General features: G+C 27.5%; 1 protein-coding gene across 1 annotated transcript; it reads left to right on the plus strand.

Moving 5' to 3' along the window:
• Positions 1 to 9,254: 9,254 nt before the first annotated feature.
• On the plus strand, positions 9,255 to 10,326 carry LOC127078340 (agamous-like MADS-box protein AGL80). Its single transcript, XM_051018790.1, has 2 exons — positions 9,255 to 9,378; positions 9,483 to 10,326. The coding sequence occupies exons 1-2, from the start codon at positions 9,300 to 9,302 to the stop codon at positions 10,133 to 10,135; spliced, it is 732 nt and encodes a 243-aa protein (XP_050874747.1). The 5' UTR covers positions 9,255 to 9,299; the 3' UTR covers positions 10,136 to 10,326.
• The last annotated feature ends 222 nt before the right edge of the window (positions 10,327 to 10,548 follow it).

Below are 10,548 nucleotides of genomic sequence, written 5' to 3' on the forward strand. Positions count from 1 at the left end.
TTCATGTTTGTTTGTAAGAATGTTAGTGGGCATAACATATGAAAATATCACTCTTATAGAGGAACTCTCAAGATGTAATTCATGAGGAGGGGACATAGGTCAAGTTGTTGGGCCGGACATCTATAAAAATATAGTGCATTCTTCTTATCCCATATTTCGTTGTTCTTAAAATTTGTTTTTAACTCTGATTTTCGTCTATATTTTTTTTAGATGCTTACTTTGTCCAAAATTGTTTTAATCAAAATATTTTTTTTAATTGGACATAATTTTTCAGCGTAACACAATTCATTCCCCTTTTGTGTATAGAGTCACTTGTCCAACAAGTCGTATCAATGTCTAACTCCTGTTATAAGACTAGTCATTACAGGAAGTAGTATGATGATTGCAACTTCTATTTTAACAAAGGACATTTCATTAATACACCTCCATTTTTTAATGGTGAAAGGTTTGAGTAATGGTAAGCAATATTTTGAATATTTTATTAAAGCTAATGATTTTTATATGTATGAGTTTTTTTAATCAATTGTGAGTTTATTCCTACTTTTAACCTTGATGATAAAGTAGTACATAAACCTTTTTTTCATTGGACCGAATAAGACAAGATAAAAGTTAAACTTGGTTTTAATGTCAAACATATTTTGCTAAGTGCTTTAAGTTCTAAGGAATTTTTTAATTTTTTAAATTATGATTCATCCAAGGAGGTGTGAGACATTATTGACATGATTCATAGAGGTTCTCAAAATATCGAACAAGAGAGAATGACCAAAGTAATCCATAAAGTTAGAGTTCCAATTGAATATGAGAGTCATTCTCATTGATGGTACTCAAATATTTGAATCCTTTGAGGTTATATTAGAAATTGTTTATCTAATAACTATCTAATAATTAAGAGTTGAAATCAGAAAACTGACTCAATCTTAAATTCAAAAGATGGTAGTGCCTTTGTTATTTTCAAGAAGAATCTAAAAGAAGAAGATCATTAAGAAAATCAAGGAGTTAATCTAATTACTTAAGAAAGAAGAATAAATATCAAACATACTCAAAAGATCTTCATTTTTCTGATCATATTCGTCTTTATAAAGAGGAATAATCAAAGATGAAAGCGAAATATCAACACTAGTATAATCTTTTGAACTAAAGATCTCAATAGATGAACGATCATCCGAAGTGTAACCATTCAATGGAAATGTCAATGAAGCTTCATCTACATGAATCTTTGAGGAAGAATCTTCATCAAGTAGAATACCTGAAGAAGATTCAACAAGCATAATTTTTGAAAGATTAACATCAGAAGAATCTCTTGAAAATTCATCATCGCATGAAGAAAATAACACTAAACTTTCGTCTTTAACTTATGATTAAATGATTAAGCTTAGTGTTATGCCCAATTATGTTTTCGATAAACTAGAAAAAGAGCATTATTGATCTTAATGAGTATATCAAATTCTTAGAAAATAATAATACTATTATTTATGAAGAAATTGCTAGTATCAGAACTGAATCCATTAAATCCGATCAATGTGAATCTTGTAAATCTCTTAAAGTTGAAGTGACATGCTTGCATGAAATCTTAGGAAATTTCAGTAATGGTAAAAATAAGCTTGATTTTATTCTATCAAACCAAATGACTTCATTTAATAAAAAGGACTTAGTTTATAAACCTAATAGATGGTTTAAAAAAAATTCTTGATAGAAAGACATATAATCATTCGATTTTTAAGTGCAATTTTTATAATAAGTTCATAAATGTAGAGCCTTATTGTTAGGCCAAGTTAAATGATCTAATATGGTATAAAAGAAAGAAATATATACCCCTTATAACCACTAACCATCACGATCCAAAAATATTTGGTTACCAAAGGTGAAAAATTAATTGTTTTGCAGGATTGCTTTGCAACGTTGAAGGAACTAAATGATTATTTTACAAAACGGTGCAAAACACGTGTATACTTTGAGAATACTAGAGAAATAAAAGTATACTTTGAGAATACTTCGAAAACTATTTGTTGTTTCCCTCATGAAGAGCGTTTTTCTCAAGATATCTTGAGATTTTAGAGGTAAAACACTTGGTATAAATTGAATTGGAAAACTCTGAGGAAATTATCTAGTAAGTGGACTTTTATTGCTTTGTTAATATTATTATATCACAAACATATTTTTGGTTTGATTTAAATGTGTTTTTAGAATGTTTTCCATGCAAAATTGAAATACCTAGCTAGGGGTGAAACGTTGAAGAGTTAGGGTGCCAAAACAAATTAACCAATCCCAAAGTCATGTCAAGGCCTAAGAGGAGTAAGGTGACTAAAAACAGTCTAAATAATCGAATATCTTATAGGTTTAACTGATTAAAGGCTCTTTGAAATTCAAAATTTAAATCTCATGACTAATAATTCATTAACCTAAGGTACAATCGATTAAGTCCATTGTAAGTCTGCTCTGCCAACAATCAAATCATTAGGGTTTCTCGTATTTAATGATCTAATTGATTATTATGGCATATAATAGATTATAGGAAGCCTAGAAAAAGGTAGTTAAACCTCACTTTTCTCTCACCCCATCTTTTTTTCTCTTTTATCTTCTTCTTGCTTGTGTTTGCAAAATACTCTTGCAATTTTATCATCATCATCATGGCTCCAAAAAGAATGAGCACATCTGGAATTTCTTCCTCTGCATCATACTTCTTAGAGTTATTTTAATTTCAAGAACAAGAGGATCTATGCAACAAGAAAACTTCATAATTCATACCTCTTAGAAGAAATATTTTTGAAGATTGTGAGTTATTATAGCTATTTGATTATGCTTTGCTGAGGAGTTTCATACACAACATCCTAGAATATACGTTTTTAACATGGTGACAATTTTGTATTCCAATCTCACTTATGTTGGTGGGATTCTCACTAGTCAAGTAATTAAGCAACCAATCAGATTATCTCTTAAAGAGTTTGATGATATTTACAACCTTCCCTATGATTTTTTCTGATATTCTTGCTTCTATCTTCTCCTTAGAAAGTCTAATCTATGACGTCCATTCTCCTTTCAAGGTGGAAGAGGTTTTCCTAGATATTTATCTCACTCATTATGTGGTACACCTCCTTGATGATTAGAACATAAAACAATAGGAGGTGTAGGCATTATTATAACCGCTCAACTTTTCTTCCACGTTCAATTTTTTTTTACTAATTTTTAAAAATATTTAAATGAATAAATTGGAGAATAAATAAAAATTTGGATTAAATGTATTTATAGATATTAAGTTTTCTAAAATGGAGAAGAAAAAATATATAGATCAGACATTTATGGAATTTAAAAAAAAAGCTTAACAAAAAAAATGTAAATTAAAAAAGAGATGGAAGGAAATCACATACATGATATATGTGTTTGAAAGTCGAAAGTTAACTTTCAATTTCTTATAAATGCTAATAGATGAAGGTTACTAAACCACACAATTTCTTAAATTGTATTTTATTATTTATAAAAAAGAAACAAAATGAAGGGCGATTTTATAAAAAAATAAAGGTCAACCTAAAAATCCTTATCCATTATATAGATAGTTATAGAGAAATATATATATATATTTTAATTATAATTTTTTATAAATTCATTATACAAAATACATAGATGGAAAGCAAGGTGGAATAAATAATAAAAACATTTATTGTAAATTTTAATTTATAAGAATCTATAATGTAAGCATATTTAAACAATTAAATTTTGTATTGAATGAAAGTCATGTATTGGATATCATAATAATAAAAAAAATGATTCTAGCTCTCATTTGCATCTCAAATTTCTCTTTATAAATAACACAACTGGAGTAACAAGAAATACATGACAAACAGATTACAAAATTTTCTTCTTCCTTATTTGTTTTTGTGGTTTTGATTATCACTCTGATCATGAGTAGAAAGAGGGTGAAATTTCAATACATAATCAATCAATCCAGCAGGAAGGCATCCTATAACAAAAGGAAAACATGTTAGAGATTAGAAACTTCTTATTTTCAATAAAGTTTGTATTAGTCTTTCCTAATTATATATAATTTATACCCTCTAACTACATTTGTTTATCAATATGTTTACCGAAGAAGGTTAAGGAAATCAGTATCCTTTGTGGGATAGAAGCATGTGTCATAATCTATGGTGAAAACAGTGTTGAACCAGATGATTGGCCACCTAGTCTAAAAACACTAAATGTGGTATGCAAGTTTCATGGTGTTCCTAAACTCGAATAAAGCAAAAGACAACATATTTGGAGGGTTTCTTGAGGCAAACAATAGAGAAATCCCATAAGTAGTTAAGAAAACAAATTTTGAATAAAAAGAAGAGATTTACCAATTTCATTGCTAAAGCCCTTATCAATCAACATAGCAAAATTGATCTTATGAACATGAATGAACTCAATGATCTTGTAAACATGAATGAACTCAATGATCTGACACAATTTATCGATAGCAATATCAAGGAAGTTAAAAAAAGTTGAATTCGATGAATGTTGAAGCCCAAGAGAATGTTGGCAATGGAATTGAAGTTATGACTAGAATAGAGCATCAAGATAATATTGGAAATGCACAGGGTGTGATAAATGGAGGAACTATATAGGTTGATGTCCATTGTTTTGATACGAACATGGGTTATGATATCCAAAGTGATTATTAATACCTTCCATGAGACTACTCCATATTACCATATCATGATTATAATATTGACATAGATGGTCTTTGATCTAACTAGTTCATAACTTTCTTATTTTGTGCGTCTTTGAGTGTCTTTGTATTTTGTTTTGTTTCAATTAATGTCTCTTTTGTTTGTGTGTGTTTGTTTGTATTTGTTTCAATTAATGTTCATGATTAAAACATGATAATCAATAATGGTTTAATTTGTGTTGTTTTTCAATGATTTGGTTTTTGTCTTAATTTAAGTAAATAAAATTAAAGGGGAATTAGAGAAGACTAATTGCTTGAATTTTACTCTCGTCCTCCCATTTAATTATGTGTATTTCTCATTAGCAACATGGATACTTATGTAATTTAATAAACTAACGAGTTCTTAGATTTAATGAAATTAAGAACCCAATATTCAAAGCTTGTTTAGGTTATATGAAAACTTTAAACTTTAACGGTCTTTCAAATATCTTCCTATACAAATTCACAACTCATCGTCTGCAAGAATAACTAACATCAAAAACGGAAAAACTAAGCACTTGGACTCAAGTGGTAAATGAGCTCCTGTTAAGGAATAAAAGTTCAAGAAATATCGAGTTTGATTCTCGGTAAAAACAATGATTCTCCAAGTCTATGACCTCTCAGGTCGAACTCTGAATTACTAGGACCTCATTTTCTTAAAAACTAGAGGGTAAAAACAAAAAAAAAGGTTAGATATATAGTTTTTATCTTCATTAGTTTACTTGACATTTATTATAAAAGTTTTTTTTAATTAGAATTTTTATTTAATAGTGATCATTATTTTTTTTATAAAAGTTATTCAAACTTATTTTATTAAATATAATTTTTTTATTATTTATTTAAATATTTATTAAATTTTAGAAAATTCCAAAAAAAATATGTGTAACTTATCACACTTATAATTTAATAATTTATATCTAAAGTATATTTTTTATTGAATGTATATTTTATATTATCACTGGCTAGTTGCGCAAAGGCTGTTTGAGGTGTGTTGGGAGGTATTGGAGATTTTATTTATATTTGATTTAGCGTTGAGACGATTGGTGATGATGGCCTTCATCATCTTGGCTGGACGACTAATTGCATATGTTTTAGTGATTTCATCACCTAGATTCAACCAAATGGAAGACAACTAGTAGACTTGACATATCCTTGTGTTTGATGGTTGTGTGACTAATAGGGTTTGAAGACTTAATAGGCCATACCTCGAGATGTTTTTTATCAATTCACTATTATTGTTTGTTATGCCAATTAGATGGGGAGCCTAAGTCCTTTATATTTAACAATCATTGACTAGCTCGTAGTTTGTTTTATCATGTTGATTAGTCTAGTTAAGATAACCTTATCTCTTTGGATTGAAATGACTTTGCTCTAAAAGTGAAACTTAAGTCCTTTAAGGATGTTTTGAAATTTTAGAATAAGGAAGTTTTTGAAACCCTGAAAGAATAGATTAAAAATTTGGGATTAAAAGTTGAACATGGTGATTTTCAACTTAAAGAGATATTAGATAGGTATAGGGTTATTGGAGATCTTACATCTTTTCTTAGAATTAGAGACTCGTAGATGTTTGAAATATCTAAGACTAAGTGGTCAAAGGGGTGTTTGATTGCAAGGAGTGGTCGAGATTAGGTAGGAGGTAATAATATATTTTTCTCATTCGAGATCCTCTTGTTAATTGCCCTCTTTTGGATTGGGTGGTGTTTTAGACTCTTTCTTTGGAAGATAATTTGGATATTATTCCTTCCATATTTATGCCCTCGTAGATAAGTTTAGTGACATCCTAATGTGATGAGAATAAGAGTCCAGGTCCTAATGAGCTTGATTTCTCCTTTTTTAAGAGGTTATGGCCTCTTCTGATGAAGAATGTGGACTTAATGTTTAAGTAGTTCCATTAGATATTGGATTTACATATTTAGTTATCTCTCATTTTTTATATATGAATGATACTGTGATCTTAGTTGAGGCATCGATAGAGAATCTTTAGACCATTAATTAGTACAAAGTGTCTTAATTAGATGAAAAATCCTTGTTCAATGTCCCTCTTCTTAATTCTACCAGTGTAATTCTATTTAGGACTCCCCCTAAATATGAGACCTCCTCACTTTTTCTTAATCACTAACCCTAATGATCAATACAATAAACATAATAATGATTGTATGAATTATAACTTAACTATCAAGTCAAACTATATGCCCTTAGATATGAATGCAGACGCTAGAGTAGGGCACAAACAACAAAACAAATAAAAGACTCGGAATAGAAACCCTAACACAAATATCTCTACTACATGCACACACTTCAAATGTTAGGTTTGAGTCTCCTAAAAGAGCAATGCAACTTCTTGACTTTTCTCCAATGGACACTTGATTTGAGATCACGTCAAGATTTATAGAGGATTTTGTTTTGATTTGTTCTAAAACCTCCAATAAAAGACTTGATTTGTTGTGATTTAAACTTAAATCTCCAAATAAATAGATTTGATCTCATTCAACCTGTCAAACAAATCTAACAAATCACATTGCTAAAAGATAGGAACAAATCTCAAAGCACACATCTAGAAAATTCGCTCAAAACATCAACAACATTGACTTTCTGACAAGGGCAAGATGATGCACACATACTGGAACATCGTGTACCACATGTGTCATTTCTTCTATAAAACATCTTGGACACTACATGTTGTTTTGCATAATACAATCAATCAAAAGGAATAACAATCTCCCTCTTATAAAAATAATATATATATATATATATATATATATATATATATATATATATATATATATATATATATATATATATATATATATATATATATATATATATATATATATATATATATATATATATATATATATATATATATATATGTGTGTGTGTGTGTGTGTGCGCGCGCGCGCGCGCGCGCGTGCGTGCGTGCGTGCGTGCGTGTGTGTGTGTTAATTAATTCAATAATAAATTATAAAAAAATGTATATATATTATGTTTTTAAAAATTAAAAAGTTTCAGTTTTTTATTTAAATTTTATTTTATTTTTTTTATTAAAATTTTATTTTTAAATAAAAATATATACATTTATACTTTATTTAACTTATATATAATACTTATCTATATTTTAAAATAATATATCCTTATCTATATATTAACTTTAAATTAATTATGTTTATGATAATTTATTTTAAATGTATATATTACAAAAAAATGAATGAAAGATATTAAATGTGTTTAAATATGAATATGAATTTAAATGTGTTCCTAAATTATTTTTAATTATAGTTTGTTATTAAATATTTTTAAATGTATGAATTTCAAGAACATTATTTCTGATTTATAAGGAACATTATTTCTAATTTATAAGTTCAACATTTTTAAATAATATTATATTTAAATTCAGAAATAATAAGAATATATTCATAAATCTTAAATTTGTGAACATTAACGATTAAAGCACCTTGCTCCATTGGGAAATGAACATGCATACTACCATGAAAATCTTGGTTGAACCTCGGCATCCGAAAAATTTTGCTTTTTTTTGGATAATTTTAATAGTTGTTAAGATTTAAATAAATAAATTAATTAATAAATAATTTAAAATAATTTTTATTAATATTAAAAAAATTATGCATTTAATTTCAAAAATAAATAATTTATTATTAAATATAAAATAGTTTAAACAAAAAATATAATGAAAATCTGAAATATGACAAAACATTATATAATGTATCCATTTAAGTAGTAAAATTAGTTTAAAGATACAGGTTAGCCTAGTGGTAAGTGTCTCTTGTATGGAATATAATGGTCAGGTGATCCAGTTCCCTTCCCATCAAAATTTGGGAGTTTTATAATTTTTAAACTTTTTAAATTTAAAATAATAATAAATAAAATACCAATGTGAAATTTAAAATAATTAAAAATAAAAATAATAAAGCTACGTCACTATTTTTGACCCATAGCATGACACATAGACACCTAGAGTGTACTATTTATAAATTAAAATAAAAAATATATATATCTTAAAAGAAATGTAAACTAGACCTCGTCTATATAGTAAAGATAAAATAGTATTGACCAATTTATAATTTATAATGAATTATTAAAAAAAATTATCGTTTCTTTTAAATACAACTTAGTTGGTGGGTACACGAATGTATGCAAAAGGTGTGTGAGTTTTTTTTGAAAGGTTTTTGACCGAAACAATGTCTATATTATAAATTTATATAATTTATAATAAAACTTAAATAGTAAATGCTAGTTTTATTGAATATACTTTATTAAAATAAATATATTTTCTTCTTAATTATAAATTTTTATAAGTTTATTATATGCAATACATAGATGGAAGGCAAGGTGGAATACATAATAAAAACATTTATTGTAATGTTTTATTTTAAGAATCTATAGTGTATACACATTTAAACAATTAGATATTGTATTTAATAAAAGTCATGTATTAGGTATCATGATAAAAAAAGTATGATTCTGGCTCTAATTCCAACTAGTTGCATTTCAAATTTCTCTTTATAAATATCACAACAAGAGTTGCAAGAAATGCATAACAAATCATTTACAAATTTGTATTTTTGCTCATTTCTTTTTTGTTGTTTTGATATCATTGATCATGAGTAGAAAGAAGGTGAAACTTCAATATATAATCAATCAATCAAACAGGAGGACAACCTTCAAAAAAAGGAAAACATGTTAGAAATGCGCAACTTCTTATTTTCAATCAAGCTTGTATTAATATTCCTTGATTATATATCATTATGATTTATATCCTCTAACTATATTTACTTTTCAATAGGTTTATTGAAGAAGGTTAACGAAATCAGTACCCTTTGTGGTATAGGAGCATGTGTCATAATATATGGTGAAAACAGTGTTGAACCAGAGGTTTGGCCACCTGGTCCAGGAACACTAAATGTGGTACACAAATTCCGTGGTGTTCCTGAATTCGAACGAAGCAAAAAGATGATGGATTTGGAGGGTTTCTTGAGGCAGAGCATAGAGAAATCCCAAGAACAGTTGAGAAAACAAATGTTGGAGAACAAGAAGAAGAAATTTACCAATTTCATTGATAAAGCCCTTATCAATAAACATAACAATACTGATCTTTTGAGCATTAATGAACTCAATGATCTTGTGAACATGAATGCACTCAATGATCTGACAAAATTTATCGATATCAATATTAAAGAAGTTGAAAAAAAGTTGAATTCGGTAAATGTTGAAGTCGGTGAGCATGTTGGTAATGGAATTGAAGTTATGACTGGAATAGAGCAGCAAGAAAATATTGGAAATGCACAAAGTATGATTAATGGAGCAAATATGCAGGTTGATGTCCATGGTTTAGATACAAACATGGATTATGATATCCAAAGTGATTATCGATATCCTTCATGGGACTACTCCACCATACCATATCATGATTATAATATGGACAGAGATGATCTTTGATCTAGCTAGTTCATATCTTTCTTGTTTTGTGTGTCTTTCAGTGTCTTTGTATTGTGTTTTGTTTCAATTAATGTCTCTTTTGTTTGTGTTTGTTTGTTTGAGACAATATGTGTCTATGTCTTATGTTAGTTTCAGAGTGAGCATGATTAAAACATGATCATCAATAGAATAATAGTGATTTAATTTGTGTTGATTTTCAATGATTTAATTTTTATATTTATTTAAATAAATAAAATTCAAGGGAAATTAGGGAAAATTGATTGCTTGAATTTTATTCTCGTCTCCCATTTTATTATATGTATTTTTCATTAGCAATATGGATACTTATGTAATTTAATAAATTAAGGAGTTCTTAGATTTAATGAAATTTAAGAATCCAATATTCATTTCTTGTTTAAGAACCCAATATTGAT

Source organism: Lathyrus oleraceus, chromosome 5 (genome assembly GCF_024323335.1).
Source record: "Lathyrus oleraceus cultivar Zhongwan6 chromosome 5, CAAS_Psat_ZW6_1.0, whole genome shotgun sequence".
NCBI classification, from domain to species: domain Eukaryota; kingdom Viridiplantae; phylum Streptophyta; class Magnoliopsida; order Fabales; family Fabaceae; genus Lathyrus; species Lathyrus oleraceus.

What these genes read in the sequence shown, in the direction of transcription:
- LOC127078340 (XM_051018790.1), top strand. Translation starts at nt 9,300, where the DNA reads ATGAGTAGAAAGAAGGTGAAACTTCAATATATAATCAATCAATCAAAC. An exon ending in CTTCAAAAAAAGGAAAACAT is followed by an intron (nt 9,379 to 9,482) that starts GTTAGAAATGCG and finishes ACTTTTCAATAG; the next exon opens with GTTTATTGAAGAAGGTTAAC.